General features: G+C 39.6%; 1 protein-coding gene across 8 annotated transcripts in view; it reads left to right on the plus strand.

The window, feature by feature from the left end:
* The window catches only part of esr2a (estrogen receptor 2a), a 121,592-nt gene that overhangs the window by 83,852 nt on the left and 15,725 nt on the right, over positions 1-22,015 (plus strand). For 3 of the 8 annotated variants that reach the window (XM_048206649.1, XM_048206650.1, XM_048206652.1), the window contains 5 exons: positions 9,280-9,336; positions 9,461-9,566; positions 13,604-13,756; positions 17,155-17,660; positions 17,770-17,936. In XM_048206649.1, coding sequence (XP_048062606.1) covers positions 17,161-17,660; positions 17,770-17,936 — 667 coding nt within the window. In that variant the 5' untranslated portion in view covers positions 9,280-9,336; positions 9,461-9,566; positions 13,604-13,756; positions 17,155-17,160. Of the gene's footprint in view, positions 1-9,279; positions 9,337-9,374; positions 9,567-13,603; positions 13,757-17,154; positions 17,661-17,769; positions 17,937-22,015 lie in introns of those variants that run through there. The other 5 variants (XM_048206655.1, XM_048206647.1, XM_048206648.1 and 2 more) reach the window with 4 other exon arrangements.

Genomic DNA, 22,015 nt, shown 5'->3' on the forward strand with positions numbered 1-22,015 from the left:
GGGCCGGGGGGGATTTTCTGTTCCGTTCTGAGCCGCCACTGGCTCTCCAGGGTCCAGAGGTACCCACTTCCTCACAGAAAGAGCTGTTTCCCAATCCTCCAGGTCCCAAGAGGGTGCAGTTGGCGGTGTGCGCCGCTACGTCTTGCCACCCTCAGCCCCCTCTCGCCTCGCCAGCAGGTGTCAGTGTGAATGTCGAGGCCGCGTCTCTTGTGCCGTCTCCCATACCCATACACCCTGTCACCTGGCAGAGTCCGACCCCACTTCGGGCCGCTATGCTGTCCGAGTCGGGTTCCAGCACTCTGCCTCGCTGCCCCACGTTGGGTATGTCTGTGGTTCCGTTGGTCCCGCTGGCTCGGAGTCTGGAGGCCTGGTTAGCGCTTCCCAGCCCGTCCCGCTGGCTCATCCGTACTATCTGACTCGGCTATGCGATTCAGTTCGCCCTGCGTCCCCTGGTGTTTAGGGTGTCCACTACACTCGTGCGTCTGCAGACAATGCACCTGCGACCGTTGCATACATCAATCACCAGGGTGGTCTACGCTCCCGTCACATGTCGCAACTCGCCCGTTATCTCCTGCTATGGAGTCAGAACCATCTGAGGTCGCTTCTTGACATTCACGTCCCAAGCGTGCTCAACTGTGCAGCCGACAAGCTCTCACGGCAGCCTCCGCTTCCAGGCGAATGGAGACTCCATCCCCAGGTGGTCCAGTTGATTTGGCAGCATTTCAGAGCCACACAGATAGGATCTGTTTACCTCTCCGGACACAGCCCATTGCCAGTTGTCCTGTCCGAGGGCACACTCGGGATGGGTGCACTGCCACACAGCTGGCCCCGGGGCCTACGCAAGTCTGTGTTTCCCCCGATGAGCCTACTCGCACAGCTACTGCGTAAAGTCAGGTAGGACGAGGAGCAGGTCTTGCTAGTCGCTCCGTATTGGCCCACTCGGACCTGGTTTACAGAACTGACGCTCCTTGCGACAGCACCTCCTTGGCCCCATTCCTCTGAGGAAAGGATCTCCTGACGGGGCACTCTGTGGCACCTGTGTCCTCTGGAGACTCCATGTCTGGTCCCTGGACGTGACGTGGAGGTTCTAAGTGATCTACCCCAGTCGACACCATCACTTCCGCTAGAGCTCCTTCTACGAGAAACCTCTATGCCCTGAAGTGGAACCTGTTCGTCGAATGGTATTCCTCTCACCGAGAGGACCCCCGAACATGTTCTTTCCTTTCTGCAAGAGGGCTTGGAGCGAAGGCTGTCTCCCTCCACCCTCAAGGTGTATGTTGCCGCTATTGCCACACATCATGATGCAGTTGATGGTAAGTCTTTGGGCAAACATGACCTGACCATCAGGTTCCTGAGGGGGGGCGAGGAGACTGAATTCACCTCGCCCTCCCTCCATACCCTCTTGGGACCTGTCCCTGGTACTTGCATCTCTCCGGGGACCTCTCTTCGAGCCTTTGCTGTCAGTTGAGTTAAAAGTACTGTCCCTTAAGACCACCCTCCTGGTTGCATTGGCCTCAGTTAAGAGGGTAGGGGACCTGGACGCATTTTCGGTCGATGAATTGTGCCTGGAGTTCGGGCCCAGTGACTCTCACGTTATCCTGAGACCCCGGCCTGGATATGTGCCCAAGGTTCCTTCCACTCCCTTCAGAGATCAGGTAGTGAACCTGCAAGTGCTGCCCTCGGAGGAGGTAGACCCAGCCCTGGCTTTGCTCTGTCCCGTCCACATTCTGCGTCTGTACGTGGACAGAACGCAAAGCTTTAGGACCACAGATCCGCTCTTCGTCTGTTACAGAGGCCAGCAAAAGGGAAAGGCTGTCTCCAAGCAGAGGATGGCCCACTGGATAGTGGATGCCATCGCCTTGGCTTATCAGTCCCAAGGCGTGCCTTGCCCGCTTGGGTTGAGAGCTCACTCCACTAGAGGAGTTGCTTCTTCCTGGGCGCTGACGCACGGAGCCTCGCTGACAGATATACATAGAGCTGCGGGCTGGGCGACACCTAACATGTTCGCTAGATTCTATAGCATTCATGTTGAACCCGTATCTTACTGTGTACTCGCTTCCAGTAGCCGGTAACGTGAAGGACCCGTTCTAGTGTAGGCTTGCTGTGCCATTCCCGCTCCCTGGGCCGGATACGTGCATCTATTGCTCCAGCGAGTTCCCTGTCTTGGCGAACCCTGTTGAGTTCTTCCGCCACCCCCTGCGGCTCGGACATTGCGGAGTGTCTGATACTAGGCCAAGTGTCTGTCGCTGACGTTGATTTTTGGCTGGGTGCCATATGTTGTGACCCCTTTACGTAAGCAATCCCATATGTGTATTGTCCACAGTTAACTCCCTATGGCGAGCCTGTGTCTTTCCCTTGGCAGAGCCTGCTCTGCCGTTCCTGTCAGATGTGTCTCCCCCTTGTGCCAGGCTGGAGCCATCCCAGGTACTCCATATGCGCACTGCCCATGGCCAGTCCATATGTGTATTTCCACGTAATACCTCCCCCTCTGGGTAGGTTGTGGTTTCCGCAGCGTCCCCTATGGGTTCGCTTTCCCAGTGTTGTCTAAGTCTTACTGAATGGGTCATGCGGAACAGCAGTAGACTCTCAGTGTAAGCTCGGCCTCCTTCTCTGCCCCAAGGTGCGCTGGGTGGCTGGAGCTTACGCTGGGCGCTGGAATGGGTCAGTAACTGTGGCATTTTATTTGGGATCCCAATTCGTCGGTTCACACCTGACGTACGTTGAATGTGACTGACTGAAAGGGAACGTCTTAGTTACGTATGTAATCCTAGTTCCCTAAAGGAGGGAACGGAGACATACGTCCCGTCGCCACAGTTCCTGTGCCTTTGCTGTAATGCAGACTCAGGTTGTCTCCTCAGCGAAAAACAGAGTGCGACTGCATCCGCTTCCGTATTTATACCCGCCTTGCGGGGTGGTGCGTGTTATGCAAATATCGCACGGCAATTCCTTTGGCTCTTTTATGCCTCGTTTCCACTGAGCGGTACGGTTCAGTTCGGTACGGCGTGGTGTAGCCGGAAAGTAGTGATTGACGTCATTCTCGCTCGAAGAAGAAAATGACATGGTAAACAACAATGGAGGACATACCATAGACATCATATAGGTCCACATTATATAGGTCCAGTCATTATTATATATATAATATTATATATATATATATATATATATATATATATATATATATATATATATATATAATGACTCATCACTCGACATGGGATCCATTTAGCAAGCTTTAATAAAGTACTCATGGTCGTACAGGCAGGTAAGGGGTCAGAACCAGCAAACACAGCAATGGAGAACAGGCAGAATCGTAGTCAGGAACAAGCAGTAGTTCAGGGTCACAGGCAAGAATCACAGTCCAAGGAACAGGCAGAGGGTCAATAGGTAGGCAGCAATGGGTTGATAAATGATAAACAGACAACAATGGCAACGGGAAATCAAACAGGGTATAAACGCTTAGTAATGACAGCCGGGGCAATGATCAAGACTTTGCGTTGAGTCTGTGTATGATGGCCGCTTAAATAACAGTACAAACTAGCTGCAGCTGAAGGGTGATCAGAGTCCAAGGAACGGGGCTTGTGGGAAACGTTGTGTGAGTCAGTATAGGTGAGTGAATGGATGCGTGTGTGTCAGTATTCCGGGGATGGAGCTCTCTGCTGGCCAGTGGGGGGAATCACGGGGTTCGTCTCCGTCGCATATATATATATATATATATATATATATATATATATATATATATATATATATATGGGACATATAGCAGATCTTGTTCTTGCTTCTCGGCTTGAGGATGTCTGTCACAAGAAGAAGACGAGCTTTGCTTGCTGCACGCCAACATTCGGTGTTTCAGAATACAAAGTACACTTTAAGTTCAGGTGTCCATGCAGCAGCACCTACCAGCAAGCGGAGGAGAAAACCCGCGTAATTTAAAAACAATTTTATTGTCATGAAATGTAGTTTTAAAAGTTTTTCAGGCGAGAATGTAGTTGTTTAAACCTAAAATCTGTGGTTTATTTATAAAGATAGCGCCTATTTGAAAATTTGATCTGACATTGTCAGAGTTGTGAGATCCAGACGATCACCGGGCGCTCGGTGCTAATGTACCCAGCTGAGAGCAGCTGTACCTCGGCTAGTCCTTCTGACATTCGCCGCTGACTCAGATGTCTCTGTAGTGGTTAAAAACAATATATCATTCATCTTGTGTATAACGGGCAATCTTTGGTCTCATGAATTTATAATTTGTTCCCGGGCAAATTGTTTTTGCTGAGGGCAAAGCGAAGTTTTATAACTTTATATATTTATTTAACTTTACCTTTGTAGTGCGCTGTATGTTTGACTGAATTGTTTGCTTGTCTTTATTTATTATTGTATAGCTTGTCATATTTTATACTTATACTTTTATAATGGTTATTATTGATAATTAAAACTGACTTTTAACAAAAAGAGAAGGTTGTTTTGTCTTATTTCATTTTATTATAGGCTACATACAGTGAAGATATGTACATATGCACATATTGCCTGAACCACACATTAATAGGTTTCATATTTTTTTTTAAATAAAAACGAAAAGAGGCAGGGTTGTGTTTTATATTTTGTTTTGTTATATAGCCTACATAAAGTGAAAATAATCAATGCACGCGTTGCCTGAACAACATTTGTGTGTGGCGTCTCGTGTTGTTATTCCCCTTGTTGCACGCGCAAGTGAAGATTCTCTGTTGACAAATCAAAGTTTTGCAGAATGTAGCTCCACCCTTTTGGTACGGTACTGTTGTGCTTGGTACCCCAACGAAAGGGTCCCAAAAAAGTGGTACGGCACGGTTCGGAATTAGGGTACCATTCACAACTTACCGCTCAGTGGAAACGAGCCATTAGTTACATTCGAAGGTGATAGGGCTCTCTAGCGATATCCCAATTTGTCGGTTCACTTCTGACGTACGTCTCCATTCCCTCCTTCAGGGAACGGGGGTTACATACATAACCGAGATGTTTTCTGTAATTCTATGCCAAGGTAATATAAAGTGTAGTGTTATAAATGTACTTGGAAATTATATATATATAATATATATATATAAACTTTTGCTAGATTTATGGCAAGAGGTGAGTCGTGATTATTCATAATTTGGGACACAACAAATACATTAGGCTCCCGTGGCTGGCAAGCTAGCTGTAATCACCAGACATGTACTAGCAGAACTCTGAGAGCTGGGGCTTGAGAGATGCAAGGAGTAACAGGGGCAATCATCTCAGCAGGCTACATGGCTGGTTATCTGACATCCTGAATGCAGGTGCACAGAGAAAGTGGGAGAAAAGTATTTCGTCTGTGCTTCTGCTTAAAGCCGTGGTCTCCCGTGGTGATGACTCTACCTTGCCACATTTACAGAACCATTACAGTGCATTGTGAGCCCTTGTTAAAGGGCACAATTTACTACCATTCACTTCCATTCCCTGAGGTCCAAGAACTATGAACTGTAAATAGGCCAACATCAAACCTGCTTCTCCACTTAAATTATTTGTTTGTCTTTTATTTGTGCTGCTAAATATGCTTTTATTTAGTTTGTTTTTCTTCCCGACATTGTCTTTGGCCATTTGGTTAAACATGCTGGACAACCAACCTTTTTTGCAAGTTCTCCATAAAAAACCTTTTCTGTAGTTTTACAGTGGTTACACTTTATTTTAAGGTGTCCTTGTTACGCTGTAATTATATTTTTAAGTACTGAGTAATATTAATTAACGACATGTACTTACTATAGGGTTAGGATTAGAGTTAGTTGCATAATTTATTGTTATTAGTATAACATTTAATGTACATTATAATACTTTGGGAGAGAAGTCATTCCAGTGAGTCTGCCATTCATTGTAATGTAGCCATCATTTATTCCCCTGGTTTAACAAAATATTACACTCAAAATGATGTAAATCAGGGGTGAATTTAAAGTCCCCCTGTAGTCAATAATTTTATCCCTTAAAACTCATCTTTGATCATCAAAATGACACATTTAAACATTTAGACACGTGACGTTAATTAATATGATGAACCTTTTGCTTGACTACATTATCAAACAGCTGCTAATAATGTGTTGCTAATGTTTCACAAACTATGTTCCCATTCGCAAGTCAGACAACTGTCTTCTAAAAATCAGTATCTTTAGAAACGCTTTGAACACATTAGAGCGTCAGTGGAGAAAGGCATTTAGTTCATCATAACATAGTTATATACATCATACACCCACTATATTGCTAAATATACCCAATTATTTATATCAACAGAAAAATATACCAGGATAACCTGGCTTCTTGAGACTAATGGTTAATGATATGCTAAAGCACGCAGCACGTTGATGTTTTTGGCTACAAGGTAGGTTATGATGTCACAAACACCAGCAATTTCAAACCGTGTTTTTGAAACTGTCTTTAGATCACTGCAGTTTTAAAGAGAAAATACTCAACAATGGTGTTGACTTATGAATTTGCACATGGTTTGTCTTAAAGCATATTAAAAACACAACAGACATATAAACAACATTAAAGGTGCCATCGAATGTTTTTTTAGAAGATGTAATATAAGTCTAAGGTGTCCCCTGAATGTGTCTGTGAAGTTTCAGCTCAAAATACCCCATAGATTTTTTTAATTAATTTTTTTAACTGCCTATTTTGGGGCATAATTAGAAATGCGCCGATTCAGGTTGCGGTCACTTTAAATCGCGCGCTCTCAGCCCCCGGAGCTCGCGCTTGCCTTAAACAGTACATAAACAAAGTTTACACAGCTAATATAACCCTCAAAATGGATCTTTACAAAGTGTTCGTCATGCATACTGCATGCATGCGTCGGATTATGTGAGTATTGTCAAAGACTATCGAATAACACAAGACGTGTCACTCGTATTGTTTTGAATGGGAGAAAGTGTAACGCGCAATATGGCGGAATAAGTCCCACCTTCTAAATAAGAGGCAATCACCGACTGGTAAAGTCATCGCGTCACTTCAGCGGCCGTTAGAATCACAGGTTTTCTATAGACCCCTTAAAAGTTTGTAAACATTGCAACGTTTTCTGGTGGGCGGGGCTTAGCTGGAGGCAAAAAGAGACGCTGGACTCAATGTTGACAAGCCTAAGCTAGCATGTTTTAGGAGGGATTTATTAAACATAGATGCAAAAGAAGGTTCAGAACTCTCCGAATATGTAGTCACTGACTCTGCGGGACCGTGACAGCTATTTTTGTAAATTAACTTAAGTTTTGGATATTTCCTAGACAACATATGAATTACTTTCGGGTGGTTCGGGGAATTTTGTCAAGGCTTATTATCTAATGTAACCTAACGCTGGGCTAACTATGATTATGGCTAGCAATGTGGATTATTTTAAGAGACCATTCAAAGGATGGCACACACATCTATCGCTGTATGTTTGTTTAACATTTAAGCTAGCTAGTGCGCTGAAAGTTGGCGACTTTTCACCTATAAAACAGAAACTTGCTGATTTGTACTAGATAAAACCAACACACCATTACATATGCATCGATTATTTTACCTGATATGAAGTGTGCACTGCAAACACGAGTATTATTTATGATCGTCTCCGTCCAGTCTGTACGCCGTATTGCATTCAACCACAATTATCTTTTTGATTTCTGTGAAGGAATGTCTGCCGGGATCTGGTAAAACTTTAGTTTTGAACCAAAAGTCCTGTTCCTTCTATTCTGGCAGCACAACACAAACACAACAAAACAATATTTTAAAGTCAAAACCTCAAATTTTTAGCGCGCCTGCTACTAGTTCTTATTTATGTTTTGCCTCCAGCTAGAGCGGTGACGTCACAGTGACGTAGGCGATTAAGGGGTCTATAGAAACAGTCAGATGCGCGCCTCCGAAGAGAGGCGCATTTAGGTCTGCGCATGCGCATTAGCTTGATCCAGCCTGAAAAATACAGGTTTTTTTTGTCATGATTCGAGTGTTTAGAAACTAAATTTATGAGCCGGTTGTTGTTAGATTTCATTGGTGATTTCAAATATGAAATTTAATCGTAAGGTTGGCGAACAGTTTTGGAGAATTTGATGTTTCCCCATTCAAAGAGATTGCATGATGCCCAGGATGCCCGAGAGGCGTTTCAAAGATGGCCGCTGAGTGAAATGACTTGTCTTAAAGGGACTTTGGTATTGTATACTGTTATATTGTTTACATTTGATTCTGAATGAATTTGAGGCTGTGATCCATGGCTAACGGCTAATGCTACACTGTTGGAGAGATTTATAAAGAATGAAGTTCTGTTTATGCATTATACAGACTGCAAGTGTTTAATAATGAAAATAGCGATGGCTCTTGTCTCCGTGAATACAGTAAGAAACAATGGTAACTTTAACCACATTTAACAGTACATTAGCAACATGCTAACGAAACATTTAGAAAGACAAATATCTTACAAATATCACTACAAATATCATGTTATCATGGATCATGTCAGTTATTATTGCTCCATCTGCCATTTTTCGCTGTTGTTCTTGGTTGCTTACCTAGTCTGATGATTCAGCTGTGCACAGATCCAGACGTTCTGCCCTTGTGTAATGCCTCGATCATGGGCTGGCATATGCAAATATTGGGGGCGTACACCCCGACTGTTACGTAACAGTCAATGTTGTGTTGAGATTCGCCTGTTCTTCGGAGGTCTTTTAAACAAATGAGATTTATATAAGAAGGAGGAAACAATGGAGTTTGAGACTCACTGTATGTCATTTCCATGTACTGAACTCTTGTTATTTGACTATGCCAAGATAAATTCAATTTTTAATTCTAGGGCACCTTTAAAAACTTGATTTTCACCACAGGAATAAAGATCACTTTGGTTTGTGGATGTTGCCTTTTTTCCATGTAGGCTACATTAATTTCTAACAACTAAAAACGTATACATTTCTAAAAACTGGAAACTCTCATCTTCATTTTTATGTTTCAGTCAAAATAGTTTTAATATTGTTTTATTTAGTGATCATTTGTTTGTTTTTCTCTTCTTGAAATAAGCAGCAAAAACGGTTTTCAACATAAATAATAATGTAATAACTTTTTCTTAAACTGCAAGTTGGCATATTAGAATGATTTCTGGATCATGTGACATTAAAGACTGGAGTAATGATGCTGAAAATTAATCGCAGGAATAAATTACATTTTTAAATGTATTAAAATAGAAAACTCTTTATTTTTATTCTTTATTTCTTATTTAAAATATATTGCATAACATGAATGATCCATCTCTTAAGTGTAGAACCGAACAATGATCAGGTTTGTAACCTACAGAGTACATACAGAGCGCGTGAAAAGCAGATGTTCAGAAGGCAGGAGGAGGTGATTCAGGTGGGTGTGGTCAATGACGTAAAGACTCAAATAAGTACGAGCGTTCAGTGACAGACAGAGCAGAGCACAATTTAACATGTATCCTGACAGTTCATCAAAACACTGGCCGTTTCTTCTTACACAGGCTTTTACCAGCGATCAAATCAAGCCATAAAATTCTCATTTGGGATACTTATCGACTCAGAAATCAAGCCTTACAGTGGACCATCTGCTGACATCGATTGCAACAGGTAGGTTTACTGTCTTCCAGTGTCTGTTTGTAATTGTGGGTAAACTTTCGCCCTATATCAATTCAATTGGATGGCAGTGTTTCATTTCATTCAGCGCGTGTGCTCGATTACAGTACATATGCTTACGTGTGCACTGTTCAGTCGAAAATGACGTAGGTTAATGAATGGAATTATGCAATTGCAGAACATCATATTCATTCACTTTCACTCGGCATGAGGATGAAAGGTTTAAAACTGATAAATATTCATATTAAAACTGACACAATGAAGGTCAGTATTCTACATCTTGAAACGTGAACAGTTAATTCATCAAAATAATTAAAAATACCCTCCAGTGATTTTAACTATATATTATGTAGTATATGTAATACCATTACTTAAAATTACGTTTTGTTTTTGTTTTTAATGAATGAGGCAAAAATGACAAATATAACAACATATAAACCTGCTGCAAATTGTTTATTCACTGAATGGACTCCTTTAATGCTGACCTGCTGCATTTTTGCCACATTTAAATTTATGTATAGTTGATATAAGCTGATAAACCACTGGTCAAATAGACTACTTATAAATTACTTGAAAAACTAAAAGTCAGCAATGGTGTCAGTTATCTGTGATCTTGTTGTGACTTCAGCAAGCGGTGACATTAAATATACAAATTTTCTCATAAACTGTTGTTGTACAGTAAGAAAGAGTGTCAGCTACTGTTATGTGCAGTTTTTAGTCTGTAACAAAGACACAGGTCTATCCATCAGTAATACATCTACTTTATACAGTATGCAATTTTAACTATTCAAACTCGATTAGAACAGCTAAAGACTGTCAGTAGGGTTTTTTAAATAACAGCCACACTGTGTCAAAGAGGCTTTTATCCACTCTCAAATAAATAGGATATTTTAACTTTCCCTTTAAACTGAACAAACATTTTTTTCTTATCAAGAGGTCGTGTAAACTCCTGCTGGAGGAAATAGAAGTAAAAAAAAAAGACTAAAATTATATAATCTTTTTTTTTTCTTTTGCCTTGAAAAGAAGATTTTTTTGTAGTTAATTTGTTTTTTTAATGAAAAAAATAAATACAAATTATCATAAAATTATATGTATGTATGTATGTATATATTGTTTGTGTGTACACACACACACACACACACACACACACACACACACACACAATATTTTTGTATCAGTGCGACATGACATTCCTCTGTGTTGCCAGTATATCAATGATTATGATCAATGCAAAATCCTGATATTGAACAATATACTGTGAATTGGTACAGAGAAATATAGTCACGATGGGATTGCTGCATCTCTGCTGAGATTTCCAGTAATTATGATCATAGTTTGTAGCATTCATTGAAGAAATAAGGAATACATTTTGCGCAGTGACTATGGTCTATGGTCCGGGCGCCTCAGCAATGGCTGCCCACTGCTCCGGGTGTGTGTTCACAGTGTGTGTGTTCGCTGCTGTGTGTGTGCACTTGGATGGGTTAAATGCAGAGCACAAATTCCGAGTATACTTGGCCACAAGTCACTTCACAAGTCAAGTCACTTCACTAGTAAAAGCAGATCTACCTTATGAACACCTTATGGAAATGCACATAACTTCTGCATAAAATATTTTTAAATATAAATATGGCATGGTACGTTTTCCATTTATGTATTTGGCAATTGATTTTATCCAAAGCACCTTTGCATTCAAACTATACATTATATCAGTTCTTGCTTTCCCTGGGATTTGAAACTATGACCACCCTAACCCTAACATCATGCTCTACTGTTTAAACTACAGAAACACTTATTAAAGCAATAAACCCCATGACGAAAACCCCCCTTAGCTGTTCTAAATTCATTGTAAATCATGGCTTCACGAGGCTTATTACTTTTATAAAATGGTTAGTCCATAAACATATTTATTTTAATGAGGTCACTGGTGTATGATTGTAGAGTAATTTACAACGGCTCCGAATGCGGCTCATCAATCCTAACTATCCATTTTATAAAATATATTATAGCACTCCATTTTTAAGTGCTCTATATTATTAGAAAAGGTTCATAGTCTTAAAGGTTTGCGTCAGGCTTGGTGGTGGTCTTCCCCCTTGTTCCCACCACTCCTGCACAGGGCATGGTTTCCGTCGCTCCTTCTTTCCGTTATCCGTTTTCCGCCAGAGAAGGGAGTGAGGGAAGCTGGAGAGGGGAGATCACACCGTGGCCTTGGGCTTTTGTTTTTGGTATGCACTGCTGGCCAGTGGCCGGGCGCTCTTTTGCCTCAAGAGCATGCATCATGCCAGACCGGTTGTCAGTAGAGAGTTGATGCAGGCAGATTCAGTCACTCCTGCTTTCCAAGTCTCCTCCTTCTCTCTGTCTTCTATTCTGTCTAAGTCTTTCTTAGCCTCCTCTCAGAAGAATTAGGAGTTTGAGGTTACAGAGGGTTTTTAATGGGAAGAATAGTCTCCCCATTATCATAATGGTGGGAATGAACAGAGTACTGTTAGTGTTCGTTATAGATTGGTAATTATTTAACCTGCGTCTACAGCTGCTGAAAAAGTCATCCTCGTAGTGACATTTCTGTGGTTCATATTAAAGGGTTAGTTCAACCAAAAATGAAATTTACGTCATTAATTACTCACCCTCATATCGTTCCACTCCAGTAAGACCTTCGTTCATCTTTGGAACACAAATTAAGATATTTTTTGATGAAATCCGAGAATTTTTTAAAATCCCCATAGAAAGCAATGTAATTACCACATCCAAGGTCCAGAAAAGTAGTAAAAACATTGTTAAAATAGTGAACGTGACTACAGTGGTTCAACCGAAATGTTATGAAGCGAAGAGAATAGTTTTTGTGCGCAAAAACAAAACAAAAATAACGACTTTATTCAACAATTTCTTCTCTCCCCTGTCATTCTCCTATGCTGTTTACATCCAGCACTTCCAGGTTCTACGTCAGAACGCCATCTCTGTATTGGCCGACAGTGTTCACGTGAGCAGCATGATGAAAAAGATTGACAAAAAGATGCCAAAAAAGATTTTTTGTTGCTTCATAACATTAAGGTTGAACCACTGTAGTCACATTGACTATTTTAACAATGTTTTTACTACCTTTTTTTCTACCTTGAATGTGGTAATTACTTTGCTTTCTATGGGGGATAAAAAAAAAAAACCTCTCAGATTTCATCAAAAATATATTAATTTCTTTTTCCGAAGATGAACGAAGATCTTACGGGTTTGGAACGACATGAGGGTGAGTAATTAACAACAGAAATTTCATATTTGGGTGAACTAACCCTTTAAATTACTAAATGGATATTTACGTTAAAATTACCAAACTAAAAAAATACCACTACCTGCACTGTAAAAATGTCCTGTTAAATTTACACAAAAAAATGGCAGCTGTGGTTGTCAAAAATTCACCGGAAATATTACTGCCTGTATCACACAAAACATCCTAATCCTAAACAAAACTATTTAAATAAAACACAATAATTTGTGATATGTCACACCTTTTTCTTGTTTTACACATTATAATATTCATATAATTCATCATATTTACTTACAAAAATATACATTTGACAATATTTTATAGTAAAATTACAAACAATGCAATGTTAATCCATTTACAATTTTTCTCTGTACAATAAGGTAACTTACATTAACCAATTATCAGGTTTTTACTGAAGCATTTTATAAGTTAGTATTTTTCTGTAAAATTACAAACATTTTTTACAGCGTTTGATGTGAAAGTATATAATTAATTTGACATCTTTGACTTGTCATGCTGATAGAAAAAGAGGTAATAAGTGCCTTTTAGTTTTGGATTTTGAATTATCAGTTAATTTCAAAACATATTATAATAATTATTTAATCATTTAATAATTGTAATAATAATAATAAAATGAAAGAAAAAAAATATTAAATTTTTTATAAAAATAGTAAATAAAAATAATAATTTTTACCATTTTGTTAAATTAAATGTTTGCTGTTCACATCATAGGTTGCTTTATAACTCATCACATAATTTCCTTTCTGTCATTTTGCAGGTACTTGTGCTCTGTGCAGGGTATGTTTTGGCCAGTTGCCTGTCTGTGCTGAAACGAGGGTTCAAAAGTCCTCAGCTGACTCAACATTGGCAGTCCGAGGAGACGTTGTGGCTAACTGCCTCTCTCGCAAGTACAGTCTACAATACTGTGTAGGTAAGAGTCACTTTAACAGACTTCTGTGTTAAAATGATAAGAACTAACGTGTTGCCATTAGAAAGACAGCACTGCAAACAGCAGAGAGAAATAAAAATGTATCTTTATTATGCCTTGATTCAATTTAATGGATATTCAGTGTAAGAAAAATGTAAATGTTTCTGAGGCTGATCTTTAGGCCTCTTTGAGTGCAACCAAGATTCGTACTGTCACTGAGCTGTATGCAACAGGCTGAATTAACTAGCCTAAAATAGGCAGATATGCAAGACACGCAGATGCTTTTTCACTGTTCACAAGCTTTAAAACAAACATCTGCTATTAAATTGTTGTGAGACCAGCTTTATGAGCGTTCCTGTAAAAAAAGTCAATCCAGGGAATGCATCAACAGAAAAAAAAGTATACCTTGAATGCAACGTAATTCACCTCAGATAGAATCATCTGCCAAATACATTTGAATGTAAATGATGTGTAGACAGATCACCATGGCGCCAGGGCAACACTTTTTGCATTTGTTATGAGATAAAGTATAAGATTAAGTTGAAAATATTTACATAAAGTGGGATTTAATTGAATTTTTCATGTTTTTTGGTGGAACACAGTGTGTAATAATCTAATCCTCCTCAATCCAATCTTGTCACTCATTCTACACTATGAATTACTTGCCGGTAATCATTAACTCAAGGATGCATCCTGTCACGGCTCTCCGCTGCACAGCAACTCCTTTTGTCTGGTTTATTTAATACTTTTATTCAGCATAGATGGTTTAAATTGATCAAAAGTGTCAGTAAAGACATTTACATTGTTACAAAACTGAACATACACACAACTGAAATGTTTCTTGAGGACCAAATCAGCATATTAGAATGATTTCTGAAGGATCATGTGACACTGAAGCCCTGAATAATGATGCTGAAAATTCAGTTTTGTCATCACAGGAATAAATTATATTATAAATTATTTTAATATAGAAAAATGTGTAACATTTCACAATATTACTGTTTTACTGCTTTTACTGTATTTTTACATCAGTGAGCATAAGAGACTTTCAAAAATATTTGTAAAATCTTACAGACCACTTACCAAACTTTTCACTCGGTCCTGGATGCTGATTGGTGAATACTGCATTCCGGCTCTGCGAAAATACACAATATACAGTGAGTACGGAAAGTATTCAGACCCCCTTAATTTTTTCACTCTTTGTTATATTGCAGCCATTTGCTAAAATCATTTGTTCATTTTTTTTCCTCATTAATTTACACACAGCACCCCATATTGACAGAAAAACACAGAATTGTTGACATTTTGCAGATTTATTAAAAAAGAAAAACTGAAATATCACATGGTCCTAAGTATTCAGACCCTTTGCTCAGTATTTAGTAGAAGCACCCTTTTTATCTAATACAGCCATGAGTCTTTTTGGGAAAGATGCAACAAGTTTTTCACACCTGGATTTGGGGATCCTCTGCCATTCCTCCTTGCAGATCCTCTCCAGTTCTGTCAGGTTGGATGGTAAACATTGGTGGACAGCCATTTTAGGTCTCTCCAGAGATGCTCAATTGGGTTTAAGTCAGGGCTCTGGCTGGGCCATTCAAGAACAGACACAGAGTTGTTGTGAAGCCACTCCTTCGTTATTTTAGCTGTGTGCTTAGGGTCATTGTCTTTTTGGAAGGTAAACCTTTGGCCCAGTTTGAGGTCCTGAGCACTCTAGAGAAGGTTTTCGTCCAGGATATCCCTGTACTTGGCTGCATTCATCTTTCCCTCGATTGCAACCAGTTGTCCTGTCCCTGCAGCTGAAAAACACCCCCACAGCATGATGCTGCCACCACCATGCTTCACTGTTGGGACTGTATTGGACAGGTGATGAGCAGTGCCTGGTTTTCTCCACACATACCGCCTAGAATTAAGGCCAAAAAGTTCTATCTTTGTCTCATCAGACCAGAGAATCTTATTTCTCACCATCTTGGAGCCCTTCAGGTGTTTTTTAGCAAACTCCATGTGGGCTTTCATGTGTCTTGCACTGAGGAGAGGCTTCCGTCGGGCCACTCTGCCATAAAGCCCTGACTGGTGGAGGGCTGCAGTGATGGTTGACTTTCTACAACTTTCTCCCATCTCCCAACTGCATCTCTGGAGCTCAGCCACAGTGATCTTTGGGTTCTTCTTTACCTCTCTCACCAAGGCTCTTCTCCCCTGATAGCTCAGTTTGGCCGGACGGCTAGCTCTAGGTACGGTCTGGTCGTCCCAAATGTCTTCCATTTAAGGATTATGGAGGCCACTGTGCTCTTAGGAACCTTAAGTGCAGCAGAATTTTTTTTGTAACCTTGGCCAGATCTGTGCCTTGCCACAATTCTGTCTCTAAGCTCTTCAGGCAGTTCCTTTGACCTCATGATTCTCATTTGCTCTGACATGCACTGTGAGCTGTAAGGTCTTATATAGACAGGTGTGTGGCTTTCCCAATCAGTATAATCAAACACAGCTGGACTCAAATGAAGGTGTAGAACCATTTCAAGGATGATCAGAAGAATGGACAGCACCTGAGTTAAATATATGAGTATCACAGCAAAGTGAATACTTAGGACCATGTGATATTTCAGTTTTTCTTTTTTAATAAATCTGCAAAAATGTCAACAATTCTGTGTTTTTTTCTGTCAATATGGGGTGCTGTGTGTACATTAATGAGGAAAAAAAATGAACTTAAATGATTTTAGCAAATGGCTGCAATATAACAAAGAGTGAAAAATTTAAGGGGGTCTGAATACTTTCCATACCCACTGTAGTAATGGTTATGGAATGAAACACGTTCTCCTAACTTTTAAGTATATGACTAAGCAGTGGCAATAGTTATGAACCTATATCTTCTAGTGTAGAAGCTTTTTGATGCTAAGGACAGCTAAATATAACAAGGGACCCTTTTCCCAAAAAATACTGTATTTACCTTTCTGGCTTTGCCTTCTGTTCACCCATATTTTCGTTCTCAACCTTTTCACTTGAGAGTCCAACAAATTTTTTAAGGCCCCCTCTAACAGGCTAAAATATTAACAGTTTTTCTGCTGTAAAAGGTTGCTCATTTACAATGTGTGTGGAAAAACACAGATATTGAAAAATATTTAAAAATCCTAGACCACCAGAGACCTTGATAGTCATTTTTTTAATACATTTGAGGTATGTATGGTTATATCAAATTTGGCCATTTCTGTTTGCTAGATTTTGAACCTTTTTAATGCATTTGCTTCCAAAGGCCTTCCTATTTCTTGATTATTTGAATGTGCTTATTTTCTTGAGATTGAAAGATAAGAGCTGCAAATAACTGCTCACTAGAACAAATATAGGATGAATCATATTTGCAATTTTTTTCTATTCATTTCTCAATTTAAACTGAAAGCATCTTGTCGATTATCCAGTCGGCTATGTCTCATTTCAGTATTGATGACTCAGGAATTCAACATGACATGCATCAACAGTTCCCTGTTGATGATGCTACAACATTGAACTTGTCCGCCTTCACCATGTCCGAGTATCCAGAGGGAGAAAGCCCTCTGCTTCAGCTACAGGAAGTGGATTCCAGCAGGGTGGGAGGTCACGTCCTCTCACCTATCTTTAACTCCTCCTCTCCATCCCTGCCGGTGGAGAGCCATCCCATCTGTATCCCATCACCCTACACAGACCTCGGCCATGACTTCACCACTCTGCCCTTCTGCAGTCCCGCTCTGCTGGGTTACGGCACATCGCCTCTGTCCGACTGCTCATCAGTGCGGCAGTCTCTAAGCCCCACCTTCTTTTGGCCACCTCATAGCCAAGTTCCATCACTTGCATTACATCAACAACAGACTCGATTACAACAAAACCATCCAACTGGTGGAACTTGGGCGGAACTTACACCATATGATCACGGCGAAGAGGAATACAGGTATGTGGAAGCGCAATTATTTTTTTTATTTGAGATGATTGCATAATACTGGCTGTCTAATTACTAGCTTTAAAGCCGCTCAGATACATGTGTCTGCTCCCCTCCATAGAAAACCACTGGTGAAGAGGGTAGCAGATGCAGAGGAGACTTCTACCTCTTCAAGATGCAAAGCTGACATGCACTACTGTGCAGTCTGTAGTGATTATGCCTCTGGGTACCATTATGGCGTGTGGTCGTGTGAAGGATGCAAAGCCTTCTTCAAGAGGAGTATACAAGGTATCACTCACTCATTCTCTCTCTCTCTCTCTCTTTATATATATGTATCAGGGGTGTTTCCTCTGAGGAGGCAAGGGAGGCAGTGCCTCCTCAAAAAATTAGGATGAGAAAATAATCCATATTATAAAAATAAAACAATGTAAATATTACAAAATGGGACAATAAAAAGTCACTTGTTTTTCTGAAGGAACACTGTCCAACAGCAACACCCACAGGTAAAGTTACAGCGGGAGTCTGCATCTCTCATGCCTCCTCTCCCCTCATTGACTTATAACAGAGCCTCTAAAGCATGCGGTGGGTTTTGTGGGGGGTAACAGAGAATGATTTGGGGAAAGTCACGTGAGAGGAGGTAGTGCCTCCATCGCGCTATGATTGGATATGATTGGTTATGACTGGATATGATTGGTTTGTGTGATAAATCCCTCCTCTTGTTTACAGGCGCGTTCCGCGCATCAGTCTGAATAAACAAAATGATGGCGTCAATGGGAAGACTAAGTTAAAAAATGTGTAAACAGCTCACCCACTTAGATATCATTGCTTTATTTCATGTCAAAATCAAACATGAAAAGACCTGAAAACATGATGACTGCGGGGGTTTTAGTGAGAAATCAGCTTTGTGAAATTAAAGATACATCTTTGTGTCTGTGACAGAGTGTTTACCGAGCATGACCGATGATCCGAAATAAGTTGACTATTAACCCTCAGGGGTCTGAGGATTTTTGGGGCCCTGGAGAAGTTTTGACATGCCCTGACATTTGTGCTTTTTTCAGTTGTTCATAAACATATTAATGACAAAAGTTTCATTACACTGTATTCAGCACAAACTAGGCTACAATAATATGTGAGGAACATGTATGTACATGTTTGTGTTTTTGAAGAAATAATGTTTATGCGTGGTTATTGAAAAAACAAAAAACTTAAGTCACTGAAATAAAGCCAAAAAATATATATTAAAACTGTGTTCACAAGAATTCTGGGTATTGGAGGTTGTAGACTAGAGTTTTTGCTTCAGATGAAAATCAATACACAAATAAAATATATTGTTTAGCCCTCTATGGTACGGTGTTGTCTCCAGGCAAAATAGTCTTTTAGTTTGTTTTTAATGAGACATTTAAATTAACTTAAAAAAATAAATTAAATTATTGATATTGTTATAGTGTCCAATTTTAAGCAGGAAAAACACCTCAAATAATGTTTCCTCATTGATATATTGCATACCATAGAGGGTTAAATTGTTACTGCCTTTAGTTATTATTTTGGAATAAATGTAAAAATGCTTAAAACACTAACTTGATTAGACTGACTTGGTTTTAATAAGTAGAACATTAATTACAGTGTTAACGTAAAAATACAAAATATAATTGTATTTGGTTTCTTTTTGATGTAATGTAATGTAATGTTCATTTAAAGAGGAAAATGTGACAACGTTAAAAGTAACGTACATGAATTTACATTTGATTAAAAAATGAAAAATAAATAAATAAACTGAGGTCATTGTTTGCCTCCTCATTTTAGAACACCACTGCACACCACTGATAGCATATATATATATATATATATATATATATATATATATATATATATATATATATATATATATATATACAGTACAGTCTAGTACAGTACAAAAAGTTTGGAACCACTCGGATTTTGTGCTATGTTCAGGTAAAAAAAGTTCCGTACTGTCAAATAAAAATAAAGGAAAATAAGAACATTTATTTAATCAAACAGCACAACAGTAAAAATACAGTAATATTGTGAAAGATTATTACAATTTAAAATAACTGTGTACTATTTCAGGTATATTTCATCCAAAGTAATTTATTCCTGTGATGCAAAGCTGAATTTTCAGCATGGTTACTCCAGTCTTCAGTGTCACATGATCCTTCAGACAATCATTCTAATGTGAATCTAATCACTGTATTAACTAAAATAAAGATCAATCATTATAAATTATTAAGTTACTATTCAGTCATGAGCAATGAGTGATTTCCTTGTCTTTTGTTGTTTTATTAACATTAAAAACACATTCAGACAGCAGGAATGCAAGGGCTGCTGTCTCTTTAAGGCATAATATACGGATCAGTACACTGACAATGAACACGTGCGTTCTTTCTCGAGTGTTTTAAGTTCACTTAAGACATAACCGACTATGCTTGCTAGGATACTCGCCAAGACGGGCATGTTGATATAATTTTGTGTGAATTTGTCCGTTAAGCACAAGACTTGAAAGAGGCCTCAATATTTGCGCGTGTAAGTTCTCTTTCGCGCCTTGCACTCGAATGTTTAAATTGGCAAGACTTAAATGAGTTTAGTTTAAACACAGATAAGCAACGTGCGCTGTTCAGGTCTCACCTGAATATCACACACCCGGGTGATGAAGGCGTAAATTACTGCTCATATAGAGCATGCGGCACTCGCACTGAATAAAGTTTAAGGGAAGCCAGAATGCGTATCCATCGACAGAAACATACATTAGCCTAACTCTGTCTGTCTGTTTTATTTCTATTCTACAAACCATATTATAGATGCGTATGCGTCATCAGAAATGAGATGAACCGCGGTGCAAGTGCGTGCCGAACCGAGTGTGCAGAACGGTACGGTTGTTTTTTTTTTTTTTTTTTTTTTTTTTTTAACCGAGAACCGTTTCACCCCTATATATAATTTACAATACTGGTAAATAAAATATTTGTCAATCCCTTCTTGGAAATTTAAGATTAAAGTTGGAAAATCTCCCACTGACAGAATGTTCAGCATTCAAATTATTTAGTCCACACTGAGACAGCATTTTTTGAAAACGCTCTCCAAAATGGGTATATTTGAAAACGCCGTTTTTGCGTTGTAGTGTGGAGATTGATTGAATACGGATGTATTTGAAAAACGATGAATCATGTTTAGTCGTGTGACGAATATTGTACCCATAGATGTCTATAGTTATACCCAGAGCAATAGAGAGTGAGCCTGCATTTTTGTGCCTGCTATTTACTGTAACAGTGGCTACGTTTACATGGACAGCAGTAATCTAATTACTGACCTTATTCTGAATAAATAAGACAATATTATGATTAAGGTGTTTACATGAGTTGCTTTTAGAATATTCCATTCATGTTCCAATTTTACATGTTATAGAACTTAGATCGATTAATGGCAAACGTCATTACGTCCCCACAGCACGCTGTCCGACGTTCTCTACAGAATTTCACGTATCATCACCACACAGTTCGTGCCATATACAGTTTTGGGTGTTTTCATTTTTAATCTTACGAAAGCTTCAAGTGCAGTTAATTATTTGACATGCAATACGTGCAAATATATATACGGAGCCCGCACATGACATGCAAGAATAAATAAATAAATTGTGTGCATGATTTACTAATTCGTTCCCTCGATTTATACATAGAGGAACAAATTAGTAAATCGTTTGCACGATTTAGCCCAGGCTACTATTTATTTTCTCTCTCATGTGTGGGGCTCTGTAAATAGACAACGGTGGATACAAATTCTCCAGCAACAGGCCTCCTTTACTTTAATTCGGCAACTTTTATTCATGCCACCGCGACAAATTCAGCGGTACTAGATGAGGTGAGAGGAATTTGATTTGTGGCTTCTTGCTTGACGCTTGCTCTCTTGTTTGCCGTCAAAACGGTTGACCACTGCCGTGTGTGTATTATGTGTCCTGTGGCAAAATGCGGTGAAAACTCCCACATGACGTTAATAGTGTGATTAAGGTGTGTACATGTGTATAATGCACTCCAATAATGCGACTAAAATAGGAATACTCCACCTGTCTTAATTCGACGTGTGTTTACTTCGAGTATGACTTTAGTCGGATTAAGGTAATAAAACATAGCTGTTTACATGGTCCTTTCTTAATCAGAGTATTGTCTTAATCGTATTAATATCGGATTACTGCTGTCCATGTAAACGTAGTCAGTGTTGCTCAAGATAAATGCTCATTTATAGACTCTTCGTATTACATTTCCTGCAAAGATGGCAGAGAATTTAATCGCAGTTGCTGTCCTGCGCGGCAAAACATGATGACAGCTGCGTTTTTCAACCATGGAGTTTGAGTGCGACCT

This window comes from Megalobrama amblycephala, linkage group LG11 (assembly GCF_018812025.1).
Source record: "Megalobrama amblycephala isolate DHTTF-2021 linkage group LG11, ASM1881202v1, whole genome shotgun sequence".
NCBI lineage: Eukaryota > Metazoa > Chordata > Actinopteri > Cypriniformes > Xenocyprididae > Megalobrama > Megalobrama amblycephala.